We start from the raw sequence: 16,032 nt of genomic DNA, 5'->3' as shown, positions 1-16,032 counted from the left end.
GATATGATCTTCACAGCGCAACAACTCCAGGAGAAATGTGTTGAACAAAACATTGGCCTGTACGCCGTTTTCATCGACCTCACAAAGGCCTTCAACACAGTGAACCGTGAAGCATTATGGACTGTACTAAGGAGACTTGGCTGTCCAGAGAAACTACTTAGGGTGATACGAAAACTTCATGACGGCATGATGGCCCATGTCAACTTCAATGGAAAGGAAACAGACAAGTTTTCAGCCAGCAGTGGTGTGAAACAAGGCTGCGTTATTGCTCCCATCTTTTTTGATTTGTTCTTTTCGGCAATGCTCAACGAGGCGCTGACAGATAACGAGGATGGCATGTACGTTCGTGTTCGCACGAATGGTGGGTTGTTCAACCTATCTCGGCTACATGCGAAGTCGAAGACCTATATCAGGCTGGTTCGTGATCTGCTCTTCGCAGATAATTGCGGTCTGTTCACCCATTCAGAGCAGGCTCTACAGCGACTCATTAACACATTTATGTCTGCTGCTACAAACTATGGTCTCACAATCTCTGTGAAGAAAACTGAGGTGATGTACCAACCACCACCGGGTCGCGTGCAGCAGGAAAGCCCATCAGTATTACTCAGTGGAGAGGTTTTGAAGATGACGGAAGCCTTCGCGTATCTCGGGTCTGTGTTGACGTCAGATGCTCGAACGGATAAGGATGTCGAAAACTGCATCTCGAAAACTAGTCAGTCTTTTGGCAGATTGCGTGAGAGAGTGTGGTCGAGTCATAACATCATGACAGAGGCTAAGTTAGCGCTCTGTCGTGCTGTTGTTATAAGTGTCCTGCTATACGCATCCGAAACATGGACACTGTATGCCAAACACATACGCAACATGAATCGGTTCCATCATGGATGCATGTGAACAATTCTTAAAATTGACTGGCGGGACCATGTGACTGACGACGAAGTATGCAAACGATATAATGTACCAGAGATGGCCGTGCTTTTAAAAAGTCGACTGCTGAAATGGACAGGACACGTTATCATGATGGATGAGTGCCGCCTACTGAAATCTCTGCTCTACGGAGAACTTGCTATTGGAAAACACAATACCGGATGACCAAGATTGCGCTACAAGGACACCATCGAGGCCGCTGCAAAGGAATGTCAAATCGACGATGTCGAAACAGCTGCACTCGATCAAGTTAAATGGCATGAGAGAGTTAGGATAGGCACGAACTTATGCAGAAGCAAAGGATTGAAGCAAGAAGACAAAAGCGCCTGCGCAGAAAGAATCTGGATGAAGCAAAGCAGACCGGTTAAGCATGTGGCAGGCCGTGCAGAGGTCGTGCTGGTCTGTTGGCGCACGTGAGATTGAAGCAGCATGCCGCAGAACTTCACAACTGACGATTGCCGAATCGGCCCTACATGCCAGAAAACAATTATGTTTATCTGTCAGTGTAGAGAAAAACTGCAGATAAAAAGCTTTGAAATTGTTTAGGTAACAAAAGTTAACCTGTCATGACAAAAACCAAATGACTCTTCATGACAGCATTTATAAACATTTATTCCATTGACATATTGTTTGACACATTCATGACTGTGTCATGTAGAGTTGGGTATCGAGAACCGGTTCTTTTCAAGTATCGTTAAATTATTCGATCCACCGATATCAATAGTCTTTTTGATTAACGATTCCCTTATCGGCCCTTCAGAGCAGCTGTTGATTACAGACCCTGCAGCGGCTCTGTAATCAACCTTTTCTGCAGCACGGCACCACTTTGAAGCATGAACCAATGAACCAGTGCTTCGATCCACTAGCTCATTGGTTCTTTGATTCGCTGCTCTTCAGAAATGGCAAGTCTGCTTCTTAACCCCTCTCAAAGCCATTAAAATATTGTGAGTCACTTTTGTGTGGATTAAAGTCACTAAATGGGACTCGTGTCTTGTAGCAGTCAAACGAGAATCGTCTTCTGTTCCGTTGGCACAGCTCCAAACGCTGCGCGGCTCTCTGGTGAGACAGAGTCCGGTCGGAATTAATAACTTCCACGCGAATTGCAGCTTTAAATAAAATGACACCTCTTACAAACCTTGTAATACAGACAAGAAACTACAATCGACTAAAACATTTTTTTCCTCCCAAAATGAGAGGTCCTGCATTCTTTATGAAGTACATTCTGACATGCAGCACAGCCAGCTGCAAGAGCTCAGATCAGATATATGGAAAGACATTCATGCCAATAATGTCTGAAAGGAAATGCTTTTGACAATAACTACAGATTTTGTTTATTTCTATTTATGTTCATAGATCAAGGATCCACCATGTAGAGTTTATTATGACCAAAGTTTAAGGATCCAGTGACCAATTTCATATTTATTTACTTTAAGACTCAATAAAATGTTGTTCAATTTCAATTTAATGAGCTTATAAAGTGCCAAATCACAACAAAAGCTGTCTCAAGGCACCTCACATAGAACAGTTCAACATAAAAAATGTAAATAAATAAAAATTAATAAATTCAAATACATAATTAAAAACAGAAGGAAAAGAATAAAACAGATAAAAATAAAAACTATTCATATATAGACTTTAAGTCTTAACTTAAAAATGTCCACAGACTCTGACTGCCTCACGGTCGCAGGAAGACCATTCCACAGAGTGGGTACACGATAAGGAAAAGCTCTTTGACCCGCTGACATAGAAAACCTATAAAGCCTACTTTTAGTACACAAAAAATTCACAGGAGGTATCAATAAGGAATCAGATCGATAAGTGGAATCGATAATGGTATTGATATCAATAAAATCTTATCAATACCCATCCCTAGAGTCATGTCACGATTATGACGATACCTTCAAGTAATCCCTCACCAGCCAAAAACTGATTCTGAGATTGACAAAATTCCACGCTGGTTGAAGGTACGTGCTGATTTTTAATTTCCTTCAGTAATACTGTTACCTCACCTGTGTTCCTAACCCATGTGTTTTCACTTTTTGCAGGATGTTGAGTTCTGTTATTTATTTGAGTAGTTGTTGAGCATCACCATTTTTCCTGGTTTTCTTCACAATGTATTTTTATCATGACAACAGCTTCTGTTCCTGTTTGTTGGCTGTCTGTCTTGCAAATAGTGTTCTTTTTGGCAGTGCACTGGTAGAAGAACATCTTTTTTTCACGTGTTTATATTTTAGCTATTTATGTCAATGACCATAGACCTCTTTGCATCTCACCCAGAATGCTGCCTTTCTGTACGGCCTTGGAATGGTCTACTTCCACTATAATGCCTTTCAGTGGTGAGTATAAAATTCCTTTGTCTAAGTTGTGTAGTAAATGAACAACATTTATATAGCATTTTCCCATCTGAATCAGAAGCTCAAAGCATTTCACAATGATGCCTTGCACACACCAATGTCAGGGTGCTGTCATGCAAGACGCTCACTACACCCCGGGAGCAACTCTGGGATTAACCACCTGGCCAATTGTCTGGTCTGGTTGGGGTTTGAACCGAAGTTTCTCTGATCTCAAGCCCAATGCATAACCATGAGACCATCACCTCCCATACTCATAACTAATTAATCAGTGGTAAAAGGGCAGCTCAGTCTCATTTGAACCCTGCATGATATCTTGGGATTTGACAGCTTATGTGGACAAACGCTCCCATTGCGCAATATATATACACAGGATAGCTTCACACGGAAAAACTGTGTACTGTCTTGTTTTTGGCTACAATCACTGAAGCAGTAGCAAAAAGTGCAGGTTTTTTTTGCTTCCCAGTGGAGAAGGGAAGATGAGGTGAATGGGAGAGGTCCTGTCAGTAAGTGTGAGCCTACACAGCTAACCAGAGTAGCTACATTCTCTCGCCAGCACAACCGCCTTGACACGTTTGAGCTCCCTGTCATAAACAAACCGCAACACCTGTCCACTTTCCACTGCATCATCATTTTTCTTTGTATTTTCACTTTGTTTGCATGCAGTTTGCACAAAGTCTCAGAAAGTGCCATGTTTCTGTCCCCGGAAGTAGAGAAATTATGTCATATGCATTATATTTGACCCCTTTAGAGCCCACCCTCAAACGAGACTGCCCTGTCCAATAGATATGGGGAAATATAATCAATTATTCAATATTGAATTGGTAACATTTCATTGATGGGATGTTCGCTGAATAGAGATGCTGCCTACAATGATTTTAAGTCTATACAGACTGTTTGATTTTGCACAAATTATATCAAATTTAAAATTGAAAAAACTATTGAAAGCGGTGTGGCATAGTGTCCAAAGATGGTCATAAAAAAACACTAGCACTCAGGCTCTTCATTCAGTGCAAATGACAACAGATCTTATCCCATTCAAAAACATTCAATGAGTTTATCTTTATACTCCATCACATAGTCAAGAGGAAAAACATCCGTTCCTGATGATGCAGCTCTCTGCCTGCTCTCATTCTCACCAGGTTAAAGCAAATGCTGTGTCCATCCAATGCAACTTGGCACTATCGGATGTTGGGTTTGTTTTTCCTCGCAGGAAAAGTTAAATGTTCCTCTGAACAATCTAGTGAGAATCTCATTGTGAACTTTGACCTTAAACAAGAGTTTGAATACATGGAAGTAGGAGCGAACGGAGTGTAATTCTACCATTTCATAACATTAAAGTTGAGACATTGATCATTTCATTGTGTGTTTTGATAGTTTCAGGAGTCTGTTTTGATGTAGTTGTATGTTTTACTTTCAAAATGATTTGTACCTGATTGTTGCACCCCTGATACTTGCATTCCTACTTGAAATCCAAAAAAACGTAAGGCATCTACAATGCTTTGTACCAGGGCAGATTTGTCCTACCATGAGTTAGTGTGACGCTGACGTACAGTGCATCTGAAAAATATTCACTCTTTCTACATTTTTTGGAATAAGGCTGTAGCCATTTTGGAATAAGGCTGTAGCCTAACAAGGTTGTAGCCTTATTCCAAAATGGATATATTTTGGAATATTTTTTCGTCAAAATTCTACACACAGTACCCCATAATGACAACGTGAAAAAGTTTGAGATTTTTGCAAATTTATTAAAAATAAAAAAAAACCCTAATAAATCACATGTACATAAGTAATCACAGCCCTTGACATGAAGCTCATAATGCTCAGGTACATATTGTTTCCACTGATTATCCTTGAAAAGTTATTCAGCTTAATTGGAGTCCACCTAAGGTAAATTCAGTTGATTGGACATGATGTGGAAAGGCATACACCTGTCTGCATAGGATATCCCACAGTGACAGTGCATGTCAGTGCACAAACCAAGCCTGAAGTCAAAGGAATAGTCTGTAAACCTCTGAGACAGGATTGTCCTGAGGCACAAATCTGGGGAAGGTTATAGAAACATTTCTGCTGCTTTGAAGGTCCCAATGAGCACAATGGCCTCCATCATCTGCAAATGGAAGTTCATATCCACCAGGACTCTTCCTAGAGCTGGCCGCCCATCTAAAATGAGTGATCGGGGAGAAGGGCCTTAGTTAGGGAGGTGACCAAGAACCCGATGGTAACTCTGTCAGAGTTCTAGCATTCCTCTGTGGAGAGAGGAGAACCTTCCAGAAGGACAGCCATCTCTGCAGCAATCCACCAGTCAGGCCTGTATGGTAGAGTGGCCACATGGATTCCACTCCTTTGTAAAAGGCACACGGCAACCTACCCGGAGTTTGCCAAAAGGCACCTGAAGAATTTTCAGACCATGAGAAACAAGATTTTATGGCCTGACAAGATAAAAATTGAACTTTTTCATGTGAATGCCAGTTTCATGTCATGTTTGGAGGAAACCAGGCAGCACCCCTACAGTGAAGCATGGTGGTGGCAGCATCATGCTGTGAGGATGTTTTTCAGCAGAAGGAACTGGGAGACTAGTCAGGATTGAGGGAAAGATGAATGCAGCAATGTACAGAGACATCCTGGATGAAAACCTGCTCCAGTGCGCTCTTGACCTCAGACTGGGGCGACGGTTCATCTTTCAGCAGGACAATGACCCTAAGCACACAGCCAAGATATCAAAGGAGTGGCTTCATGACAACTCTGTGAATGTCCTTGAGTGGCCCAGCCAGAGCCCAGGCCTGAATCTGATTGAACATCTCTGGAGAGATCTATAAATGGCTGTGCACCAGTGCTCCCCATTCAGCCTGATGGATCTTGAGGGGTGCTGCAAAGAGGAATGTGCAAAACTGCCCAAAGATAGGTGTGCCAAGCTTGTGGCATCATATTTAAGAAGCCTTGAGGCTGTAATTTCTGCCAAAGGTGCATCAACAAAGTATTGACTAAAGGGTGTGAATACTTACTTACGCGTGATTTCTTAGTTTTTCATTTTTAATACATTTGCAAAAAAAAAAAAAAAAAATATTCTCACGTCATTATGGGGTGTTGTGAATAGAATTTTGAAGGGAAAAAATAAATATACTTTATTTTGGAATAAGGCTGTAACATAATGAAACTGAAGCGCTGTGAATACTTTACGGATGCACCATACCGTGGATTGCAAAAGTATTCACCCCCTTGGCCTTGTACACATTTTAATTTGTTTATGCAGTTTCAAACACAAAACTTGATTCAGGCTTCTTTATGTTAAAATTTCTAAAATGTTCTTCCTTAAACTCCAACTGAAATAAATCTCTACAACTTGATATAAATTAAATAAAAAAATATCAAACTTAAGATGATGGCATACGTAATGAAGCCTTTGGAATAACGCACGTAATTTGTCAGTTTTGTCGTAAATCATCAGTTTTATCGCCCGTTTTCTTTAGACAAGTCAGGATGAATACACAAACATTTACAAGTCATTTAACATGTTTTGGTCTTGATTTACATCAATTATTAAGAAATAGAAACAGTATAGTACTCAGTGATAAATCTGTGTGGTGTAGACAGTTCTCAAAAACTGAGTAATAGTGCAAGAAGGCAATGAGAAAGGAAAGCCACCAGTTAACCCTAACCTTGAAGAAGTTATCGGCTTCTGTGGCTGCGACTGAAGAAATTGTGTACAGTGCAAGTTTTGACATAATTACTCCCAGCTTCACCATGATGTGGAGCAGAGAAGGATTTTCTTTCACCAAAACATCAAATCTAGGCTGCATCTCCGATGTACCTTCTGGCAAATTGTCGCTGAACTTTCAGGTCTTCTTTGCACAATTTATTCTGTGCACAATTTCTCCAGTCACAGCCACAGAAGCTTATAACTTCTTCAGGGTTGTCTGGGTGTCTTGGTGGTTTCTGAAAACTGTTTCCTCCAGACTGATTGAACATACTGTTTGAATTTCAGGAAGACTGATGTAAATTAAGTCCAAGACATATTCATTGATGTGGAAATGTTCATGTATTCATCCCCTGACGTGAATATTTATGCAGAGCACTGTATGTCATTGGCTAAAACATAATGGGCTAGGGTATATATAAACTACACACACAGAGTTGTGTTCAAAATAGGCGTGTGAGTAAAAATGAGTGAGTATAGCTCAAAATTAATAGCTTTTGTTTCCATACAGGCAAATGCATTGAGAACACTGCACATTCTATTCCAAATCAAAACATGAAGAAAAATGTATCACATGACTTTGCAGAAGGTAAAGAAAATGGAATATTATGCTTTACAGATTCCGCTCATCAACACCTCTTGTGAATTTTCTGTGTACTAAAAGTAGGATTTACAGGTTTCCTGAGTCATCAACATTTTATTGAGTCTTAAAGTAAATAAATATGACATTGGTCACTGGATCCTTGATCTCTGGACATAAAAAAAATAAAGTCTGTACATGATAACTGGATCCTTGATGTACATGATGGATCCTTGATCTCTGGACAGAAATAGAAATCAACAAAATCTGTAGTTTTTATCAAAAGCATTTCCTTTCAGATATTAATGACGCAAATGTAACTCCATAGACGGACCTGAGCTCTTGTAGCCAGCTGCGCTGCACACGAGGGTGTAATTAATAAAAAAAAATAGGATGTCTCATTTGTGGTGGGCGGTTGGTTGGTTGTATTTTTTTGTTTATTATAACGTTTGGAAAGAGGTGTCATTTAAAGTGGCGATTCGCTGTGAAGTTAAGTCAGACCGAAATCTGCACTTAGTCCCACAAAACAGAGGATATTATTATTATTGCTATTATTATTATTAGCATTATTATTGTTGTTATTTCCATTACCTGATCGACAACTTCAGTTCACGCACTGGCTGGGCGTCAGAACTATTGCGTAAAACTCCATTGAGGAATGGAGGACGATTTTTGTTTCTTTGTTTCTTTAATCCACACCAAGGTGACTCGCAATTGACATCTTTAAATGGCTTTGAGAGGGGTTAATGAAGAAATTGTGGACTTGCTGCTTCTGAAACTACTGAAGCAGAGAACCAGCGAACAGCGGGTCAAATCGCTTCTTCGTTGCTTCAGGCAGACCCCCCGCAGTCTGCAATCAACGTAGAGAAATGATCATTTTCCCAATGAACACCCTCAAAAACAACGGGTACTCCTGTGTCCCAAACTGAAGGACCAATAAGGGAATCATTAATCAAAAAGGCTTCTGATGTCATCATGTTTGTTGTGAGAGAAATGGGCTTTCTGGCTTCCGTCTGTGGTGCATTCAGTGTGCCTCGTAAAAAATAGATGCAGGCAGCAAGTGATTCATCACAATTTCACCCGTCAATTGAATCTATGCACACTGAATGAATGATGCATTTGCATCGCGCACGTTTGTATCTAGATACCGATTTGTATCAAGTAATCTCCACATGCCTAGTATTAAGTGTAATCTATTCTACTGTATGAGTATATATTGTTGTTCCGTACAGAAATTAACTTGCGTATTTGGTCATTTTTTTTCTTTTACCTTATTTTGGATACTTGTACTGTTGTTCTGTGACTATCCCTAGCATCGTAAATTTCCCCACCGTTGGACTATTAAAGGGTAATCTTATTTTATCCTAACAGTCCAGTCTTTAGCCCCCCCCCCCCCCCCACAAATTGCTTTGGGCAGTTATTTTCCTCAGTTTACACCATACCTCATTTTGTTATCATTTACTTGGGTTCTCTACAGGGCGATCAAAGCATTCCAGGAGGTGCTGTACATAGACCCAGGGTTCTCCCGGGCCAAGGAGATCCATCTACGCTTGGGTCTCATGTTCAAGGTCAACACAGATTATGAGTCAAGTTTAAAGGTATGTTCATACTGCATTTGTGTGTGCTCTTCCCACATTTATTGTCACTGATATGTATCCTTGATGCCACAACAAGCATTTGGATGTTTGTGTCCGATAAGTGTTGAAACGCTCACCTGAAATTAATGGGCATATCACACTCCGATCAACACTAGCTATTACAAATTGATATGTTTATATTTCTTTTAAATTTTTTTATAGTTATATAAATGATTGAATCATTACTTCCAACTCTTTAACTTGTGGAAATCCCGGTGCAGCTGATTAAAAAAATAAAATTATCTATACAGCATCTGGAAAAAATGCACACACATTCAGAGCTATTTTTTTAGCCATAAAAGTGACGTAACCTAAAGTGCCAACTATTACCTGCCTGAACTTCACTCCACCTGTTTTCACTCCATGACTTACGGTGGGGTAAAAAAGTATTTAGTCAGTCTCTGATTGTGCAAGTTCTCCTACTTAGAAAGATGAAAGAGATCTGTAATTTTCATCATAGGTACACTTCAACTATGAGAGACAAAATGAGGAAAAAAAATCCAGGAAATCACATTGTAGGATTTTCAAAGAATTTATTTGTAAATTATGGTGGAAAATAAGTGTTTGGTAAACCATAAACAAGCAAAATTTCTGGCTGTCACAGACCTGTAACTTCTTTAAGAAGCTCTTCTGTCCTCCACCTGTTACCTGTATTAATGGCATCTGTTGGAACTCGTTATCTGTATAAAAGACACCTGTCCACAGCCTCAAACAGTCAGACTCCAAACTGGCCAAGACCAAAGAGCTGTTGAAGGACACCAGGAAGAAAATTGTAGATGTGCACCAGGTTGGGAAGAGTGAATCTACAAGAGTCAAGCATGTTGGTGTGAATAAATCAACTGTGGGAGCACTCTTGGGCTCCACGCAAGATGTCATCCCGTGGGGTCAAAATGATCATGAGAACGGTGAACAAAAATCCCAGAACTACACGGAGGGACCTGATGAATGACCTGCAGAGAGCTGGGACCAAAGTAACAAAGGCTACACACTACGCAGAGAGGGACTCGAATCCTGCAGTGCCACGTGTGTCCCCCTGCTTAAGCCAGTGCATGTCCAGGCCCGTCTGACGTTTGCCAGAGATCATATGGATGATCCAGAAGAGGATTGGGAGAATATCATGTGGTCAGATGAAACCAAAATAGAACATTTTGGTAAAAACTCAACTCATCGTGTTTGGAGGAAGAAGAATGCTGAGTTGCATCCCAAGAACACCATACCTACTGTGAAGCATGGGGGTGGAACCTCATGCTTTGGGGCTGTTTCTGCAAAGGGGACAGCACGACTGATCTGTGTTAAGGGAAGAATGAACAGGGCCATGTATCATGAGATTTTAAGCCAAAACCTCCTTCCATCAGTAAGAGCATTGAAGATGCAACATGGCTGAGTTTTCCAGCATGACAATGATCCCAAACACACTGCACTGGCAATGGAGTGGCTCCGTAAAAAGCATTTCAAGGTCCTGGAGTGGCCAAGCCAGTCTCCAGACCTCAACCCCATAGAAAATTTGTTGAGGGAGTTAAAAGTCCATGTTGCCCAGGGCCAGCCCCAAAACATCACTGCTCTAGAGGAGATCTGCATGGAGGAATTGGCCAAAATACCAGCTACAGTGTGTGCAAATCTGGTGAAGACTTACAGGAAATGATTGACCTCTGTCATTGCCATCAAAGATTATATTACAAAGTATTGAGTTGAACTTTTGTTATTGACCAAATACTTATTTTCCATCATAATTTACAAATAAATTCTTTAAAAATCCTACAATGTGATTTCGTGGATTTTTTTCTCATGTTGTCTCTCAAAGTTGAAGTGTACCTATGATGAACATTACAGACCTCTCTCATCTTTCTAAGTAGGAGAACTTGCACAATCAGGGACTGACTAAATAGTTTTTTATCCCACTGTACACCAGTACACACAGTCAATCTGGGCTGTTTTTTTTTTTATCTCTAAATGTAATACGATATTAATAGGGCTTCAATTTGGCTTTCAAATCAAATTATTGTATTTTGCAATCAACATAAGTCCATCTTGCCCCTTTGTAACATGCTGTGTATTCAGAAAAACAAAACATTGCATACGTCTCAATAAGACTGTATAATAATGCTTACATATGTGAAAGTGGTGTCTCTGATTAAGGGATGGGTATTGATAAGACTTTACCTATCGATGCCATTATTGATTCCGCTTATCAGTCCGATTCTTTATCGATTCCACTTATCAATACCGCCTGTGAATTTTCTGTGTACTAAAAGTAGGCTTTACAGGTTTTCTATGTCAACAACATTTTGAGTCTTAAAGTACATAAATATGAAATTGGTCACTGGATCCTTGATCTCTGGACATAAATAAATAAAATCTGAACATGGTCACTGGATCCTAGATCTCCTGGACAGGTTTATCCAGGAGTCTGCAAGACCTTATTTAGGGCATTGTTTTGGTAATTAGGGATGTCCTCATGTATTTTAATAAATATTCCAGAGAAAGGCAAGCACTTCTCTCAGGATGTAGAATAATAGGCCTGAAAGAAGTTTCTGTTGGAAGTATTTTAAACATAGGATCAGCAGGTTACGTGAATTGTAAACTTTAGAATTGTCCAGGTCTCCCTTGTAAAAGAGGTCTTGATCTCAATGGGACTAACCTGGTTAAATAAAGATTTAATTAAAGTGGGTGGGGGAAGTGTTGGCTTTTTAAATACACTGTACTCGAGGATTCAGTACTCCTATAATGGACTGATGCAGTAGATTGGCAGCAATGCAACAATGATGATTCCAGCTGCCATTAAACACCACAGAAGACGACGGGGTACGTTTGGTTTATGTCACAGGAGCAAGTTTTGAGGTTGAAGCACATTTCTGCATTCACAATGTCTCAAGAAACCTAAAAAATGCATAAAGGTACTTAATTTAGTCATATTTGTTGTCAGTGTGGGTAAATCATTGGACTTCGACTCATTGATTGTGCAGCTAAAATCACCAAAATTTGCATGAGGGTTCGTTTGTTTTATATCACAGGAGCACGTTTCTGCGTTCACAAAATGCCTCAATAAACGACAAAAAAAAAGCATAAAAATAGTGTTCAGAATAATAGCAGTGCTATGTGACTAAAATATTAATCCAGGTTTTGAGTATATTCCTTATTGTTACATGGGAAACAAGGTACCAGTAGATTCAGTAGATTCTCACAAATCCAACAAGACCAAGCATTCATGATATGCACACTCTTAAGGCTATGAAATTGGGCTATTAGTAAAAAAAAAAAAAAAAAAAAAAAAAAAAAAAAGTAGAAAAGGGGGTGTTCACAATAATAGTAGTGTGGCATTCAGTCAGTGAGTTTGTCAATTTTGTGGAACAAACAGGTGTGAATCAGGTGTCCCCTATTTAAGGATGAAGCCAGCACCTGTTGAACATGCTTTTCTCTTTGAAAGCCTGAGGAAAATGGGACGTTCAAGACATTGTTCAGAAGAACAGCTTAGTGTGATTAAAAAGTTGATTGGAGAGGGGACAACTTATATGCAAGTGCAAAAAATTATAGGCTGTTCATCTGCAATGATCTCCAATGCTTTAAAATGGACAAAAAAAACAAAACAGACGCGTGGAAGAAAACGGAAAACAACCATCAAAATGGATAGAAGAATAGCCAGAATGGCAAAGGCTCACCCATTGATCAGCTCCAGGATGATTAAAGACAGTCTGGAGTTACCTCTAAGTTTTGTGACATTTAGAAGACGCCTGTGTGAAGCTAATTTATTTGCAAGAATTTGCCAAAGAACACATCAACTGGCCTAAAGAGAAATGGGGGAATATTTTGTGGACTGATGAGAGTAAAATTGTTCTTTTTGGGTCCAAGGGCCGTAGGCAGTTTGTGAGACGACCCCCAAACTCTGAATTCAAGCCACAGTTCACAGTGAAGACAGTGAAGCATGGTGGTGCAAGCATCATGATATGGGCATGTTTCTCCTACTATGGTGTTGGGCCTATATATCACATACCAGGTATCATGGATCAGTTTGGATATGTCAAAATACTTGAAGGTTATGTTTCCTTATGCTGAAGAGGACATGCCCTTGAAATGGGTGTTTCAACAAGACAATGACCCCAAGCACACTAGTAAATGAGCAAAATCTTGGTTCCAAACCAACAAAATTAATGCCTTGCAGATGTGAAGAATTCAGGCAAAACTGTGGTTATACAACTAAATACTAGTTTAGTGAGTCACAGGATTGCTAAAAAAGCAATTTGAACATAATAGTTTTGAATTTGTAGCGTCAACAGCAGATGCTACTATTATTGTGAACACCCCCTTTTCTACTTTTTTTTTTTTTTTTTTTAACCAATAGCCCAACTTCATAGTCTTAAGAGTGTGCATATCAATCTCTTTGTGGTGTGTCGGTGATGGTACGTATGTGCAAAATAAAACAGAACATTACTCCAGGTATGTTTTTGACGAGAATATAACATCATAAGTTTATTACAAGCTCAAACGCTGATGTTGCGTGACAAAGGCCTTTTAATAATAACTCAAAAAAATAATGGCAAAACTCACATGTAAGTAAAAAAACAAACAAAAAAAAATATTAATCGATTACTAAAATAATCGTTAGTTGCAGCCCTCGTTTGTTTTACGAGTGAGAGCATTTTACTGATTAAATGTGAATACGCCAGTTTTGATTTTCTCAGTGCGCATGTGTTTTCAAAACTGGTGATAGTGTTACTTTGTGCACAGCAGAACAACTTTGTCAGTTGCTTTAGGCCCTAATTTTGTATTTTATTGACTGTACAGCCAGCAACACAGCACCCATTTGGTGCATTCACCGGATTCGAACCGATCAAAATACTACAGAAGACAAAGAATTTTTACTTGACAGTTTGAAGTGAGTTTTGTTTTTTCCGACTTGATACCCATTAAAATTCACTACAATATACAAAATTTGACTTGCTCTTTTAAAAAAATTTCTGGGGGAGATCTCCCAGACCCCCATAATCAATACTATGTTTTTACTTCACAGATTGAAGTGTTTTATTTGTTTCAGAGGGCTTCATACCTGTTAGAATTCACCAGAATACAGATTGAAGTGTTTTATTTGTTTCAGAGGGCTTCATACCTGTTAGAATTCACCAGAATACACAAAATTGGACTTAGTTTTTAAAAAATGTTCTGGGGGAACACCCCCAGACCCCCCAGAATCAAGACTGCACCCTGCCTCCCACCACCCTTTTGTGTATCTTTTATGTTGAAGTTTTGCATTCTTTTTATGCTTTGTCTGTCTCTCCTTAGAGGCTATTTAGAATAGATTTGTATGCTGTATAATGTGTTTATTGTATTTACTGAGGAAAAAAGAGTGTGTGCCCCCACTACGCCACATTTTAGGGAATTGCTGGCCTTGATTTTTGCCAGGAAAAAATTTCAGTCAGATAAAAATTTATTGCTTTAACCCATGTATTTCCCATAATCCCCCTGCGCTTCCCAGAATGCACTGCGACGCAAGCTGAGTTCTGGCATCTCACAGCACATGTAAACATTGTCAAAGCGAGGATGTGAATGGCGCCGATTCAGCGAGTTCACGAGCCATTATGATGATACGCTCTTTGTTCATACTTCAGAAGATGTGATTACATTGTGCCCTGAACCAAAACTCTGCTGAAACTGACCTTTCATGTGTGTCACAGACCACGAGACTGCAAAACACCGAATTACAGAAACCCTGAAGCTGGTCCACGTCGGGCTCTCCAATTAACAGTGGCCACTCATCGTCACGTTCTTTCTGAATCCGTGATGACTAGGGTTGGGTATCGAGAACAGGTTCTTTTTGAGAATCGTTAATGATTCAGTCCACTGACATCAATAGCCTTTTTGCTTAACGATTTTATTATCAGTCCTTTGGAGCAGTCATTTTTAAGGGTGTTTGTCAGCAAAATTATAATTTCTCTACGTTGATTGCATACCGTGCAGCAGGTCTGCAATCAACTGCTTCTGCAGCATTGCTCTGCTTGAAGCCAACGAAGCAGTGCTTCGACCCGCTGCTTCGTTGGTTGTCTGCTTCACTGCTTTTCAGAAGTGGCAAGTCCGCTTCTTAACCCCTCTCAAAGCTGTTTAAAGATGTGATTCGTGAGTCACTTTTGTGCGGATTAAAGTCACTAACTAGGACTCTTGTCTCGTTGTGGGCAAGAAATGAGAATCATCCTTCGCTGTGTTCACACAGCTCCAAACACTGCGCCACTCTCTGCCTAGTCAGGTTAGAGTCCGGACGGAAATAACTCCAAAGTGAATCGCTGTTTTACATGAAATGACACATCTTTCCAAATGTAATCCAAGCTATAAACTACAATCAACCAAAACTTTTTTTCCACCCAAAATGAGACGCCCTGCGTTCTTTATGAGTTACATTGATGCTGACTTGCAGCACAGCTGGCTGAGTTTAGCTCAGAGGTATGGGTTTACATTTGTGCCATTAATGTCTAAAAGGAAATGCTTTTGACAAAAACTACAGATTTTATTTCTATTTTTGTCCAGAGATCAAGGATCCATTGACCAGTTTCATATTTTTTTAAGACTTAATAAAATGTTGTTGACATAGAAAACCTGTAAAGCCTACATTTAGGAGACAGAAAATTCACAAGAGGTATTGATAAGGGAATCGATAAGGAATCGGATCGATGAGCAGAATTCACAATGGCATCTATCAACAAAATCTTAATACCCATCCCTAGTGATAACAGAAGTGACTTACGTGGGGCAAGTGGTCTGTATCCTGTATGTAGCATCTTAGCTTAGCATGGCTCGATGCCACGGCGCAAACCACAAACACAGCTGGATGCACGCTTTTGAGAGAGTAAACGTGCTTTA

At 39.8% G+C, this 16,032-nt stretch overlaps 1 protein-coding gene across 6 annotated transcripts in view; it reads left to right on the top strand.

Moving 5' to 3' along the window:
* Window positions 1-16,032, top strand: part of LOC117514742 (histone demethylase UTY-like) — a 181,650-nt gene that overhangs the window by 68,023 nt on the left and 97,595 nt on the right. For all 6 annotated transcript variants that reach the window (XM_034175316.1, XM_034175323.1, XM_034175358.1 and 3 more), the window contains 2 exons: window positions 3,202-3,260; window positions 9,030-9,150. In XM_034175316.1, coding sequence (XP_034031207.1) covers window positions 3,202-3,260; window positions 9,030-9,150 — 180 coding nt within the window. The remainder of the gene's footprint in view (window positions 1-3,201; window positions 3,261-9,029; window positions 9,151-16,032) is intronic.

The sequence above is a fragment of the Thalassophryne amazonica genome, chromosome 1 (genome assembly GCF_902500255.1).
Source record: "Thalassophryne amazonica chromosome 1, fThaAma1.1, whole genome shotgun sequence".
Lineage (NCBI taxonomy): Eukaryota > Metazoa > Chordata > Actinopteri > Batrachoidiformes > Batrachoididae > Thalassophryne > Thalassophryne amazonica.
The sequence above is the reverse complement of the archived record's forward strand: the minus strand, read 5'-3'. Positions and strand labels throughout refer to the sequence as shown.